Here is a 17174-nt window from a genome sequence, read left to right on the forward strand (position 1 = left end):
ACAATAATGAATATTGCTTTATATGTGGAAAATACAAAATTATAAATCTAACAGTTATTAAACTTTTGACATAATAATAAAAATATGTCCTTAATTCTTGTTCTTATAATATTTAATGATATAATATATTATATTGTCATATAAAATAAAAATGTGGATTATAAAAGAAAACTTTCATTTTTATATTAATATTACAACTAATTTCTACACTTCGTTAGTACTTTATTAACTAACATAATTTGATTAAAATATCAAAATTTAGTCTTTTAAGCAGTTAAAATAATACCGTAGATACATGAAAATTAAGATTAGATTTTTTCGATACTGATGTATTTTACTTTGGTTATTGTTATAACTTGTTTATATAAATTGTTTATATAAATACAATCGTAATTTGTTAATTAAGCTTTTCTATATACTTATAAAGCTATTATTTATATGTTTTGTTTATAAAGATTTGAAATTGTTAAATTTTTTTAGATTTATATATTGAATTATACCTTAACTGTCGAGTTTTGCAAATTTTTATAAATTTCTATCATATCTTTTAGAATAATTTCTTTTATGAAATATTGATAAATTATAATTAAGCAATTAATATATATTGATGTCGAAGATACGTCTAATAATTTGTTACCAATCGATATAATTAATTACATATGTCTTATTGAGGACATATCAGTATTAAGGATTCATAACAAAGGAATTTAAGAATTTCAATAAAAAAATTGATGTTACCGATCTACAAGTTCAATAACTTATATAACAACAATCAACAACAACAATCAACAGCTTCAATAACAATAATTTATAAAACAACTTTACAAATTTAAATGATCTATTATATACTTTTGTCTAATAGATTTTTTTATATTGCTAATAAAAATTGACCTAATTTTATATTGGTTTTTAACTTAAAGAGAGCTGATTTATAATATTATTTCATTTATTTGCAAAGAGAAATTTTCAGTAATAGACAGAATACTATTTTCGGCACCATACTCATTGATACGAACGGCTTTTGATAATAATCTAGATTACGGAAATGCGAGTTTTAAGAATTGTCAAAAGAATCTCGACGTTTCATGTGATTGGACGATTCAAGTATATTTTGGATTATGTATTATCCCTGGAAACTTTTCAAGTGCTGAATATACTGAAGTTATTTTGATTAAAATCTTGTGCATTATAAACATATTTTGTTTGTAGAAAATCGTATCCAATTTTATCATTTTATCTATTATTTTATCAATTTTTCTGCATAAAAATATTCAATGAATTAAAAAATTTAATTATAATTATAATTCATATATTTTTATATAAATTTTTTATATACAATGTTTACGTACAGCGTTCCTTTCATTTATTCTCACATTTAAGTAATTTCTAATGATTCTAGAAATTTACAAAATCTAACCTTAACTATTTTGTAAGTAAACCTGATAGCATATTCCTAACTACAATCGGACATTATTCTTCCGATACACATAAATTTTACTCTTTGCTATTTTCCAAAACTTCATATCTAATAGTCACTAAAAACGAATCTAATAATAACAATTTAAATAATAAGTTGAACATTACATAACTTTATTCTGAGATAAACTATTAATTTTAAACCTATCTGAAACAATCAATTCTGAAAATTGTAACTTTTCAGTTTCATTTTATAAATGAATCATTTTAAGATGCTCATAAACCACAGACTGTCGAGATCAGGATGACACGGAGTCGTAGAATTGTTCAAGCGTAAATAGCTTGTGTTGAAAACAACTAGTTCACCTAACAAATAATAATAATAATATAACATTCTTTGTTGTAAATATGAATTATAGAAATCCAATGTTGTATTAAAAATTCTATAATAAAAAAACTGTATTTTAATAACAAACACACACACAAACACACACACAGACACACACACATTAAAAATAAATGTAATATTAAAAATCAGACCAAATTTTTTTTTAGCCATCAACCTTTCGTTAGGCAAATATTAAATAATAATTAGAGTAAATTTATTAAGAAATTTCTTCCCTGATAGTGTAATAAAATTAAGTAGGAAATAATAATATGTAAAGCACTGCAAGTACAAGAATTAAATTTTCATCAAACGCTTCTTTTTGTTATCAGTACATAATTGTTTACATTTATAATCAATATATTATACCATGAACATTTTGGTATTTTCAAATATTTTAATTCAATTATTATTAATAACCAATAACTAACTTTACGTTTTAATAATTATTTAAAATACCTTAGATTTTATTCTGTCAGAATAGTAATGTATTAAAAAAAGTATTTACAGTAACACAAATATGAGTCAATTAGATTATAACAAAATAAATAGTCATAAATTAAAAATTTTTAAATTTCATTGAAAATGAACAATGAAAAAAATTAAAGTAACAGAATATGAGTTATGAAATATAATATTATTTCTGTATATTATTAATACATTCAGCACGTATTCTATGACATCTTTATAATGGTCTTTTATGAAATTTACAATTAAAAAAATTTATTAAAACTCATATATTAAGAATTTCTTATTAATATCTACAATTTACTCATAGTTATAGATGATAAAACCATTGAATATCAAAAAGTTATATAGAATATCGCTATTCATTAGAATACATTATTATATATATAAAAAAAATAATGAAAATTATTTTTAATATAAAATATTCTTATTATATTTTTATTAAAACTTCAAAACTGAGAAATAATGTAACATAAAATGTTCTTCCAAGTTAATATTCTAATAACGCGACAGACTATTTAGCCTCCAATATGGACAATTACATTGCAATCATTTACCATTACATCTAGTAGTATATATATATTTTTTAATGCGTTTTCTAAATTATATTAATTGCTCACAGTAATGGCCTTCAAACTATATTTAAATAATAATGAACAAGTCAATCTAGAATTCAGATCAAGCAGAAAACGAATGGCTACAGCAATGAAAAATAATAATCGATATCAATTGATTTCTAGATGTTAGATATGAGAGTACATTTTTTTTTGAATTTCTACAGATTTGTATTGTTTTTAATATTAATCAATGAATTATAAACTTATTTTTATATGTGCAATTGTGTATTAAAAATTAATTTTTATAAAATTATCTGCCAGTGTGTTAAATATTTTACAATAATGAGTTATAGGTAACATTGCCAAATAAAAATTGATATAATTATTTTTTCATAAATAATTGATTTATACCTAAGACAGACCTTATATATATATATGCAAATGTATTTAATTATGCTGTTTATGTATATAAATCTTTAGTATTTCTTTGTATTAATGTTTTAATTTAAAAGCAACATTTTTCTAAAATAAATATATAAAATGGATTAAATTTAGCTTATAATAAATAAAATACACCTACTAATGCTAACAAGATTATTAATTCTGTAGTACATCAAACAAATATCCGAAATTACCAAACATTAGTTCCTGAAATTTTCTGTTGATAATTCAACTTCATTTTGAATCAAATCAATTAATGTACTCTGTCAATATTTTTATATCATTATTTGGTTTTGAAATAAACTTTTGTATAACATTAAATTTCACCAACTGATAAAGAATAAAAAGATATTACTTTTTATGAAGAATATTTCTATGAGTATTATCTTAAAAATTATTTGTTAAAGTAATTACATAATTTGACTCAATTGTATTTCTCTTAATAACTATTTCAATTATTAGAAATAATAAAAATAAAAAAAAAAAAAATAAAGAAAAAAATATGTCGGCACACACCTACAATTAAGTGACATTTAATGTCTTAAATATTTAATGTAATTTTCCTTATTTTTCCAAAAACTGTATAAATAATTTTTTGATATATATTACAGATATATTGCAGTGACACGGCCAATCGAATATGCTAAGCACAAAAACAATAGAAGAGTATGGTTAACTATTCTACTAGTATGGGCAGTATCAGCAGCAATCGGCAGTCCCATAGTCCTGGGATTGAACAACACACCAGACAGAGTTCCAGATCTTTGTCTTTTCTACCACACCGATTTCATCATCTATTCGAGCCTAAGCAGTTTTTATATACCTTGTCTTACCATGGTTTTTCTATATTACAGAATATTCAGTGTAAGCCTCAATGAACAGATATACTCCTTTATAATAACCTATAATTATAATTAACAATTGATATATTTCGCGCTGTTCTATGAACTCATTATGCATAAGAAATTTAGAAGCAAAGAAAAAATTTAGAACAAAGAAGAATTATTTTAATATAAGGAATAATCAATTATGTGAACTTTTGCGTCCGAAAATTTTACATATAATACCTTAAGAATATGAATGTACTATTATCTAAATAACGAATATCAAATGTAAATAATAATCACAGTTCTATAATACGAAATAATACGAAAATACATAAGAAAGAATCTATATTATTTATTTATGTTCATAATTGATGGCATTAAAACATTTTTATAATTAAAGATAAAATATTTTTAGTTATATTTTAGCACATTATTAACAAATAAAAAATTATTTGCTAATAAAATTTGTAAAAGCAGCTTCTGTAAAAGTTGGTATAACATTTAATACTGAAATAATATATTAATTAAGCATTATAATGATTTTATAGGCACTTCGCGACAGGGAGAAAAAAAAGCGTGCAAATCGAAAGTCTAACATGGGAGATATCAAATCCAGTTGTATAATTGAAAATATAGCCAACACGCGCAGGTGAGTGAAATACGAGTAAAAATCTTATTAATCTTTCGCTTAGTGGAGAAATTTTCTGCTGTTTTTATCGTTAAGTCAGAAAGAAACAAAAACAAACAAATATGAAAGTACGGAAAAGAAAAGATAAATGGAAAGAAAACCAGATTTTAAAAATTTCTTCATTTCTTTAAAATCTTCGTTAATCCACAATTTCTTTTTGATGATAAAGCAACAGAAGTATTATTGTAGTGAGCTATAGTTGCTGAAATTAATAGTTTTGCCTTTCTGCATAAATAAGTATTTGCATAGTATATGTAGCAATGATGTCTGAATGGCTTAATTCAAGATAAATTATTCACAAATTTCTATTAAGTTTAGTTCGTGGGATGAAAACTTTTTAAATATAAAATGCAGTTTTACTTTTTAATGAACTATGAAAAAATCCAATCATAAAATAAAAAGTATTCGGAAAATTTAGACAATCAATGTAATAGTGAATTTATAAATGAATATTATTCAAGTCTAAATATTTACGTAACAAAACAAAAAATGTTATTAACAGTTTCATTCAAGTTAACCTCCAAACGATTTGTAAGCTTTGCAATATTTATCATGTAAATTGGTTAAATTTTTTGTTTACATTTGTTATTTTACTAAAGTTTTTTATGCTTATATTTTTTCATTTCAATTTTTATAGTTATATTTTTTAATACAATTATCTTTACAAATTAAATAATCGTATTCACAATAATTATTCCAATTTCTCTATTTTTAAATATAATATGACTGTTAATTTAATTATCTCTACATAATCTTGTTACCCTTGGAAATTTATTTTATTGTTTATTCATATTTCAGTATAAGTTTTGAGATTTGCAAATATATCGTTTAAAGAATACTTAATAAATATTTAATTACACACCGATGCCCAGTGTGTAAAGGTCTAAGAAACAAAGTCAAATTTAATCTCTCTATAATCATAATTCGAACAATTTTATATCTAATTGTTTAATAGTCATTTAGACTTATGAAAATTTTTAAATCAAGTGCAAAATAAATTACAATTTTTGTATGAAATAAGAAAGGTAATATCTCATTTGTGTCATAAAACTATATAATGATGAAGCTTGTTGTATATAAGAGTGAAATATTTTTGGTTTAAATGAACACTCTAATAAAAAACTTTCATATTTTTTTATTCTTATTTTTTATACATATTTTTTATCTGTACTTATATCTCTATGAATATTAGTCTCATGAGCTTGGCTTGCTGAAAACTCTAAGGGATCATTTTTAAATAATACAATTCTGCAGAATTTAATTTCTTTAATATCATTCTGCATAATATCATTATGAATATAAGAAAAATTAATAAACTTTATTAACTATGCTGAAAGAGTAAACGTTTAGGTAGGTAAAATTTTATATAACTACATTATTTACTTTAAATTTATACTTTAATTTAGTAAAATATTAATATTATGTACTTATAACGTTCTTTTTAATTATATTTTTAAATATATAAATATGTAAGAATAGGTGATTGGATAGAACAAGTATATTTGACATACGAAATTAATGATAAATAAAACATATTAATTAAAACGCTAAATTGTCATTGAAAAGTATTCAGAAACAGCACATTTAGCGAACATTACAGATAAGCTAACAATGATTATTCAATTATAGTTATAAGGAAATATAGTTATAATATCTCATTTTTGTTGAACATATTTATATTAATGATTGATGTCAGCCTAATTTGCCTAACTGCACGTCAGCGTGGTTTTCGCACATAAACAATGGGAAATACCCAAGTATCTGGCCATAAATCAGAATTAGCCGACTTTCAATGCCCTGACCGATGCATTGGCTTCTAGAAACACGTATACACAATAACCTCTACGTCGTACATGGGAAAATCAAAAACTGAAAAAATTCTTGAAATTCGCTAAAATTATAATTATTTTAATTAACTACATTATTAAAATATTGATAATTACATATTTATTTAATATTAACATTTTACGATTTTATATACAAAGCGCGCGCACACACACATACGCACACATAATATATAAATAATACAAATATAAAAATATTAAAATATATAAAAATAATTTACCGATAGATTAATATTTAAAGTTTACTTTATATTTAAGTATTGAATATGTTATGCAGTTCATTATTTAAAATTAAGCTTTAAGGTAAAATATACTGATACACTCAAAGTGTCTTTTTAGTAGATATATTTGTAATCAAATTTAAATAAACATTACACGTTAGACTCATGATATTTTTTGAAAAAGATGAATAATATCAACATTATATGGATATATTTTCTATTAATTATTAATAGTAGACTTGACCAAAATTTACGTTTAATATTTCTAATTTATATAATTGCAATCACAGATATTATTTTAAACGTATTTTGAATGCCTATTTGCGTTAACTCGTGATATCGAAATATAACAAATGTAATTGCAGATCAAGAAATAATTTCAGTGTATTATATATATTTTATTATTTTTGTATTGAATTAAATTGAGAAAATGAAAAAATTAATAACTTCATGCTACATCCTTCTAGCCATCTTATCTACTTCATCGTTACGAACCAACTCTTAATGATCAGTCTAACCTTCTTCGACCAGTTTAGGTCAAGTTTTCTTAGCAATCACATTTTAACATAGAACATGATGACCTTACAGTTCTGAGAAATCTTTTACAATTTGATGAAGTTACTCTGTCTCCTATTGATTTCCTTTGAGAAATAAGAGTGAATTATCATTACAATTTTTGTATTATGTCTGTATTATTCCTCATAGTCGTTCTTATAAGTACAAAAATTATTATGTTTTTATTTCATATTTGCGTCTAACCCATATACGTATATATGCCTTAAGTACTGTATCTACGAAACAAAATTATTTGACTACTTTGCATCTGAAATTTTTGGAATCTTATTAAAAATGGGTCTGCATTCACTCCTGACACGAACAAACACACGCGCGCGCTTATTTAAACAGAAATACTATTATTATTCCTTGAACTTGAACTGATTTACTTGACTTTATAAACTTTATACTCTGTACACAAAAGAAAATAGAAAAATTAATTACTATTATTGTATCTGTGTATGTAATTAATGATGAAAATGAAAAAATTTGCCCGTTGTTATATGAAAAGTAATTTTACGAAAAGTAAAATTACGAAATAGTAATTTTATGAAAAGTATTTCGCGTCTCTGTTCTTTTACAATTGATTTTTTTTCGCCTATTTTATTTATAAACAGTTCTTTTCATAAACATTTCTTAAAATCTTTATGAAACTTATTGTTAAAAAAACGAAGGTAATTATACTGCAAAGAACTTGTATTTTGTTGCATTAATTTTTTTTTTTTAGTGTATATATAATTTTTACATAACACGAATAGAAGTTTCTTTTCATACAAATTAATAATTTCGAAACAAAGTATGTTCTTGTTCTATTAATATTAGTAAATATTAGTATTTATGTTGAAATGTTTATGTTTAAAATTAAAATGTCTCAATTTATTTAATACTGACTAATATTTCTTTTACTGTTTTCAAGTTGGTTATACTATAAAAAGTGATAGTACACTGTGATTTCATTTCAAATGATTATATTTATTTTTAATTTTATTTATATGTTTTCTACATAACAGGGCACACCGTTGTCTTATTGAAACATTATCCTCTACAATAAATAAAATAAGAATAATAAAAGAATTCTAACCTTTTAAATTTATAAAAAAATAATAATATTGTGGCTATTTATTGAATTAGTCAAAATTATATTTTTATGATTGCTCTACCGACAAATACTTTACCATCAAGTAGTTAAATATATTCGACATTATAAGTCATGCAGAGCTTCATACTAGTTTAGGGTTTATAATCATACTCTATTCAAGTGCAATTATAATCCCATTATCTATTTTCATACATGTAGCTGTATAAATTAGTTTGATAAATATATGTGATGCACCACGTAGGTCACTGTAAGTTATAGTTTAATAGCTCCGTTACTAAATAGTAATTTCAGTTATAATTAAAAGTCAATATTTTTCTACCTGTATCTTTCATTCCATCAGCCTCCAATGCTCATAATTTTGGAATTTTTAAATTATATGTTAACTCGTTAACGTTATTCCGGCAAATAAACTTATTTCATGGCTTTCGTTGACGCGTGGTAGGAGAATCTTCGAGGTAATACTTGGATTTAATCGTATTCTAATTGATTATTGAACAATTAATAAAGTCAGAAACTTCATATAACATATAATGATGTTTATAATATTTTTTTTTTAATTTTTATGTAAACCATAAATATGCATTTGTATTGAATGTTAGAGCTTAACTACATTGAAAATACTTTTTTTTTATTAATATAAAAATTTTAAATAGTTTTTTTTTAAATAGGTTGAAACAATATTAACGAACAGAATAATATGTAATTAAAAATTTAATTTCAAATTTTCAAAATTATTTTACACTGAAATAATTAAACGAAGAATCATTAATATATTTAAAATTACAAATACATGCATTAATAATACTCAGTCATTCTTAATTTAAAATTTTTAAATGAAAATAAATATATTTTATGAGTTTCAATTTGGTATCAAATAGTTAATTAATTTGAAATGCTAATGTCAGTTATAATTGAATGAAAATATTTAAAATAAAATCTTTTTTAAATAATATGAACCTGATAATTGATTATTCATGAAATTATTAGAATGATTGTATGAGACAATCTAAATATCTAATTTATCGGTTTAATAACAATTTTAATAGATAGTAGAGCATACAAGCAGTTTTTTACGTAATTATTTAATGTTGGCTTTGAATTATTTATATCTATGTTATTGAAGTTATTTTATCTGCTTTCAGATTAAAATAATATCATGTCATTTAATTGTAAAAATAGTATGTATTTGCATCTTATCATATCATATTATAAAGCATTCCTTTAAAGTCAAAAGCAGACATTTTCTGTATTAGTTTATTTTAATTCCGACTCTTATTCGCATTAATAACAAATATACCTCGAAATCTTGAATACTATTCAATATAAGAATCACTATATTAATAATTAATTAATTAATTTTGTCACATTAAATCCGGTATTTCAGGAGTTTGTGAGTATTTATATTTACACTATTTTACTTTTACTAGTATTTATATTTGACATTTATAAAGCATGAGAAAAAAAAGTACAATAATATTTGTTAATAAAATCGTTAAATATAATACTAGACGAAATGAAATTCATTTTAAAGCTAGTGTGGTGTAAATAGTAGAAGCTTTTTAGAACAACAATTGACTAAGATCACACGTAGTGGATATTCTGTGGCAAGGTTCGCGGAGACGGCGTTGGGTGCTGCAGCCTTGGTTGCTCCGGGTATCGAGGAACCGACTAACACGGCATCTGGCAGCAACGAAGACGAAGACGAAACGCCCTTGGATCCCGTTGTTGTCATATCAAACGACAAGAGCACAGAGTTTTTCCTCGCTACCGTTGTGGAAGAAGCCGCGTAAGTAGTATTAAAAATTTTTAATGCTCTCTATTAAATTTAATCTCTTTGTAATGATTAGAAGAATAAAGAAAGATTTGTTATAATAGAAAAGATTATTTGATATAATGGTTAAGTTATTATCTTGTTATTATATGTTAATTATATTGTTAAATATAATGTAGTTTATATTGCAATGTTGAATTAAATTAATTTTGTAATTCATAATTTGAATTTATTGGTGATTCCAGAACTCATTTTTATTCATAAAATTTAACAATTAAGCAATATCGTGAAATATATTATTACGATCAAATCTTTTTAATTTATAGATTTTAAATAGCGGAAATAATAGAATTACCATATTTAAAACAGCTCTATTTGACAATTTAGCATATATAATAAATTAATGATTAAGTATCACATTGATTAATATAGAACATTGTACGTTAAATATAATTTTATTATTTTATTTTTTGTTGTTCAATTTTAAAATAAATTTTTAAATAAATTAATTTAATTTGATTGAAACAAAAATATAAATAAATTCGTTTCAGCTGAAAATAAACTATTTAATTGAATAAGGAATAAATAAGCTTTTGTTTCATAATGGAGTAATTCGTTGGAATTTCAAGAATTTGTATGATATTATGATGTAATCACGCCATAGCTGAATTACTAATTTGATCGTGGTTTTATCAAAACTTTTCTCTCCTAAGCAATGAGATATTATGCAAATGAATTATAACATCCTAATATTTAAGTATGAAATAATAAGCGAATGATATGCAATACATATGTATGTTCAAATAATTAATACTTCATCATATTACTCGTTTTACCAAAAAACATTTAACTCATATATTATATTTCTTCTATTCACGTTATCTGTATCTGCAATCTGACAAATTGTCGTAGTTGGAGTAGCAAAAAAATAAATTAGAAGAGTAATTGACACGTGACTTTAAGTTATCGACAGATCAACTATTTCCTTTTCTCCACAACACGCTATTTAAGCGCAGTTAAAAATACATAAATTATCTATTAATATTAATAGTTAGTCAAAATTTAATTATAAATAAATACCTTTACTCACAATAATGTATTAATGGTAACGTAAAATCCTATGCATTGATTTTTAAATAACTTTTGTTGAATGAAGCTGAAAACTAATTTATTCTATTTATATTGAAAAAGCTGATAGTACACGGAATAATAATGTTTACCATCTTACTTCATATGTGCTTATGTGACATAAAACAAAATGTTTACGCTTAGTCATTACAGTTCTATTATTTCTTAAATGAGTACTATATTATTATCATAAAATAATGTCATATTCGTAATTTTCTATATATATTATATATTATTTTTTTATACGCGTACATATATTGCATTTCATTTTTATATGAAAAAAATTATGTGAAAAATTACATACATTGATTAGAAAAATAAAAAAAATTAAAAAAATCGATAAACAGATTTTAATGTATAATTAAAAAAGTATATATTAATAAATATTTAAAAATATAAAATGGAAATGAATGTAATCTTTCTAGACTTCGATAAAAAATCTCTTAAAAATTAAAAAAAAAAAAATAAAAAATATTTAAACATAAATTCTGTACATACTTAAAGATAATAAAATAAATTTAATTCTAATTAATCTTTATCCCATTTATATTACTTTTTACAATTAATAAATGTATTAATTTATTTCGAGTCAATTACTTCATATTAATAGATAAAATTCATTAATATCATTTTAATATATATGATACAATCCATATTAATATCATCTCAATACAAACTAGTATGAAAATATTACATATCGTTATAATATAATATGTAATAAATTTTATTCTACATAACATAGTATGTATAGCGTATACATTATATATAGAAAAATAATGAACACAGGGATTAAAGTTCCTTTTTAAAATTAAAAAATAATATTCTAAAATTGTTGATGAATTAATACCTAATTTAATGATTTAGATTAATAGAAGCTTTATAATTGTAATTAAAATTTATAATTATAATTAAAATGAGGTATAACGATTCAGATTTTCCTTAAATTATCTGATTGAATCTAATAATCATATACAATAATACATATACAATAATATATATAATACATATGATATTTAAGGCTATGCTACATATGTTAAAATATATCTTATAAGCAACTAGAACTGGATAGTATGTAATAACAAATTTTAAGTACGTTTTGTAAGAGTTAGAAAAAGCTGGATCGATATAACCTTAGTCGCAAGTTGAAACTTTTATTCGTATTCTTATTTGGAATATAATTTCACTTATCCTTTTTTACTTACTCTTTCTCCCCCCCTCTCTCTCTCTCTCTCTCTCTCTCTCTCTCTCTCTCTCTCTCTCTAGCTCTGCTTACGCATCTGGTTTATACGTGTAGCTTATTATCAATAAATCAATATCAATATATCTATTTATCTATCGATGCATTCACACGCGCACGTACGAGCTTATTTACATGCTTGTATGTACAAATGCGTATGCATACATTTATGTGCATACTTCAACTAGCGCGCAAACAAGCACATAAGTGGAAACACATAATGTATATTAATACATGCACACGCGTGTGAACACAATGGCATATTGTATTATACAAATTGCATACTTGTGCATACGCACGTTGATGTCATACACATACGTAAGCGCACTAGCGCGGAAGCACATACGTCTACAAGTGTAAGAAATATTTAGAAGATAAATATCTATTTTCTTCACTACAACATTTCTATTTAGAATTTTAAAATATTTGCATTATAATTTCGCGAATAGTAATTTTCTAACAGAATCTGCGTTAATAATAGAATTAAAATTCTATAAAATACTTCATTTCAATTGATATATCTAGTTTCCATTTTGTATCGATTTTATATAAACGATCATAAATAGTTACTTAAATCAGCTTATTTCGTATTAATATTTACATCTTTTACATTACACTTACCTTTATTTATATTTTCACATTTAACTGTCTATTATTTTTAGTTGCCTATGTATTTCTGTATCTTCTGCCCTCATCTTTTATTGCTTTTTGTTCTTAAACATCTTCTATAATATACGCGGAAAGCTTTATTTACAGGTTTTCTACAACCTTTTTTTTTCACAAGGAAGATATTAGAAGGCGAAAAATTTTGCACTTTTTTCATAAAACTTTTTCAAGGGAATCTGCATTGTTCTGACGAAAAATGCTTTTACGCTCTGACCATTTTATTAGTGAAAATAGAAAGATGGCTTATTAATTTAAACAATTCAAAGAATAGTTGTAAAGGAATTAAGGAAATGTAGACTCCACTAAAAATTCGAAATAAATCATTTGAAGTTATAATTGTACATTTTTGTAAAATATTAGAAATAAAATAGAGACAAGACATTTTAAATAAAAATAGTTTGTTAACAAGAAAATGAACAGAAAAATAATTAATAATAAATTGTAATAATGAAGAGAAATATAATCTAGAAAAAAGAATTATTATTTTTTTTGATAAAACTTTATTAAAAATAAGAAATTAATGGTAAGCAAATATATTATTAACATTATTGACAATTTTAACTCGATAAATAGTATCTTTATAGTTTATAATGAAATTTTACTTTATAAATTAATATTTTCTAAAATTCCAAGGGTATTGTTATTAATTCAATAAACTATATTTATAAAAAAAATTAGATTCATTTAAGTGAAAACTTGACTATATTATTTTATAAAACTTTTATTACAATGGAGCTAATTTATTCATAGACATTAAGAATTTTTTTATTTATGTATTATTTTTACAGAAAATTTTTATATTACATCAAAATTATTTAATATATTTATAGTTATAATAATATAATAATACATTGGAAAAATTGTTTCAAGATTCTAATAATAAATGATCTAACTTTTAAAACTTCATAATTATAATCCATTATTATTTTAATTACATTGTAATGCTATTTTACAAAAATTTTTAAGTAGTTTAATACTCAGAGATCAAAAAGCATTTCTTAAAACATTTATATTTCAATAAACTGTTGTTTAGCTTGATTGATTTTATAAATAAATAAAATATAATTTTTAAAATTATAAACTACGGATAAATAAATATTTGTAATTAGAATAGACTAATGTATTTAATAAATAAATAAATCGCATATATTGTAATAGACAAAATAGATAATTGATTCAACTAAAAAGAATATAATAACATAAATACATTATTATCTATTATTATTGGGATTCATGAAAGATAATCAACTACCAATGAAGTATGTCAATACACTACTTAAATGATCTTAATAAACGAAATATAAAATTATCACTTGAGAAAGTAAATTAATTGAATAATGTTAAATTAATTGTTGAATAAAATGATTATAAAAATAAGATGTGTTTTCCGTAAAATTTTCGAGTTCTAATTATCAGTATTTTTGTACAAAATTATTTTCAAATAACAGGCGCAATATATTAAAGTAGAAAGTTTTCTAATTATATTCTTCGTATTCAAATATTTACTATGCTTGCTTCAAGCTACAACAGTTAAATTTCATTAACTAGGGTGATAAAAAAAGTCTCATTTGAATTAGATAGAAAGTTTAAGTTACATTTCTTGTAATATTTGACAAATAAATTCTAAGTGACAAGAGCTCTCGTTTATTTTATAGGTATATAACCTTACTTTTAATATAAAATATTTAATGTTGAATGATAAAATGCAATGATCTACATCTATGCGTATGTTATAAATACAAATGTGTTAGAAGTAGGAATGATATACGATTGAAATATGGAAAATATTCAAAAGTATAGATAGCTAATACAAATATGTGTTAAGTGTTTATAAAGCACTGCAGCTGCAGTGTTTATGTGAAGAAGTCATGCGCCCTTTCGTTCTTTCTTTCATTTTGTCTCTTAAGGAGAAAATGCGATGCTTTTAAGAGAAAACTCGAGACTATCTAGGCTCGAAAAGTGCAACCGAACATCATTCAATAGAACAGCAGTAACAAATGGAATAACCGGTGAAGGAATGAAGGAACAGACGATTATCAAGTAGTTCTATTAATCTTGCATTCATAGAAAATGGAGCGATGAAAAAGGTCTTCTCTCCACTTTTCCGTAAAACATTATCATTGTTCAGAATTGTTGAAACTGACTTTTTCTACAAATCACCTTTTTATTCATTTCACTCATTCCAGGATGAAGATAAATTTTTTCTAAAGCTCGTTTTTTTTAAAGTTGAGTAAAAAATAATCAACAAACAAATTTTTCAGCATACGTTATAGATTCAATATATAATGAAATTAGGAATAAAATTATAACGGTAAGAACATGAATATAATTAACAGATCGAAAAATTATATTTCAAATTGAAATTTAAACAAAAATGGATTATCATTATTATTTTATTTAAATCTTCTATCATTATCTTATATTATGATAGGATAAAAATATTATCTTCAAAATGTAGTAATTTATATTTATAGTCGACAATGAAATATATCATTTTATTTCAATTTATATTTTTATATAAAATTTTAAATAAATTATTTTATTTATTTTAAAGATCTATACTAAACTTTGATAACCACTAACAATCGCAAAATTACACTAACAAAATCTACATTTTGTTAAAAAAAAAAATTTGTCTATAGGCGAATCATATGTTATCCCATTATATTTAATTTTTTATAAAATTTTAAAAATTGATAAATTTATCTGCAATTATAATAGACATCTTGATTACTATTATTTGCCATTCTATTATATTATTATATTTTTGCAGAAAATTTTTGGATTTCTGCCATAAATTAAAAGTCATAAAGTAAAACGCTTCCAATCTCATAAATGCTTTCATGTATCATAATGTTCAGCTGTAATAAAAATCATAATCTTCTCCTTTAATATAATTTAAAAATAAAATTCATGAAATTTATTATTTTCTCATTCAATTTCTTCCAACTTCTTAATAAAAAAAAAAATAATAAATTATAAAATATCTGAATGTATATAGTTACATTAAATATATCACAAATTTCAATAAAATGATATGTAAATTAAAAATTATGTATCATGCTATTCACAAATTTATAAAAAATTAATTTTATTATATTTCTATTTATATATTGATATCTATAACAATATTACTTTATCATTTAACAAGATAAAGGCCGCAAATCTTAAATACAAGTACTAAAGATTAAAAATATTTCTAGAGAAATTAATTTAGATAAAATAATAGATACATTTTTCAAACATTTACTAAAGTTAAATGTATATGATTGCATTGAAAAATGAAATAGAAATTTATTATAATCACGTCAAATGAAGAAATTATTATAAAAAATATATTACACTTATTCTAGCAGATTATGGGGGACTTATTTAATTATTTTAGCAATATTTATTAATTAATAGTAAATAAACTGATAAGTAATACATCATAATAATTAATATAGAACGAGATATTTTTTAAGTTTTGAATAAGAAAATGACATTTATATAAAGAATTTTATTTACGAAAAAATTAGTTAATCATCAGTCTAACAATATTGATTTATATAATTTTTTGTTTATATAACTACAGAATTCATGCACACGTATTCAAATCTCACATGTTCATAACAAAACATGTATTGTGCGATAAACTTCTACAATAATTAAAATATCAATGATTTATCAAAGAAGAAGAAAAGTATTTCTGCCTTACTAATATTAGTAATTACAAAAACGAATGTGAACATATTATTATGCATCTTACACAAGATACTTTTCTAGGTAGTTTAGAAGGGAAGTTATAGGGAAACAGAACGTTAGCCGAAGATCTACATGACAATTTTTGTAGAACAAAAGAAAATAGTGACCTAATATATATATATATAAA

General features: G+C 22.7%; 1 protein-coding gene across 2 annotated transcripts in view; it reads left to right on the forward strand.

Moving 5' to 3' along the window:
• Positions 1-17174, forward strand: part of Dop2R (dopamine D2-like receptor) — a 185193-nt gene that overhangs the window by 161759 nt on the left and 6260 nt on the right. The window contains exons 3-5 of one of the 2 annotated variants that reach the window (XM_011496238.1): positions 3879-4131; positions 4643-4743; positions 10093-10287. In XM_011496238.1, the coding sequence (XP_011494540.1) occupies positions 3879-4131; positions 4643-4743; positions 10093-10287 (549 nt within the window). The remainder of the gene's footprint in view (positions 1-3878; positions 4132-4642; positions 4744-10092; positions 10288-17174) is intronic. The other variant, XM_011496239.1, reaches the window with a different exon arrangement.

The sequence above is a fragment of the Ceratosolen solmsi genome, unplaced genomic scaffold, assembly GCF_000503995.2.
Source record: "Ceratosolen solmsi marchali unplaced genomic scaffold, CerSol_1.0 scaffold29, whole genome shotgun sequence".
In the NCBI taxonomy this organism is placed as follows: domain Eukaryota; kingdom Metazoa; phylum Arthropoda; class Insecta; order Hymenoptera; family Agaonidae; genus Ceratosolen; species Ceratosolen solmsi.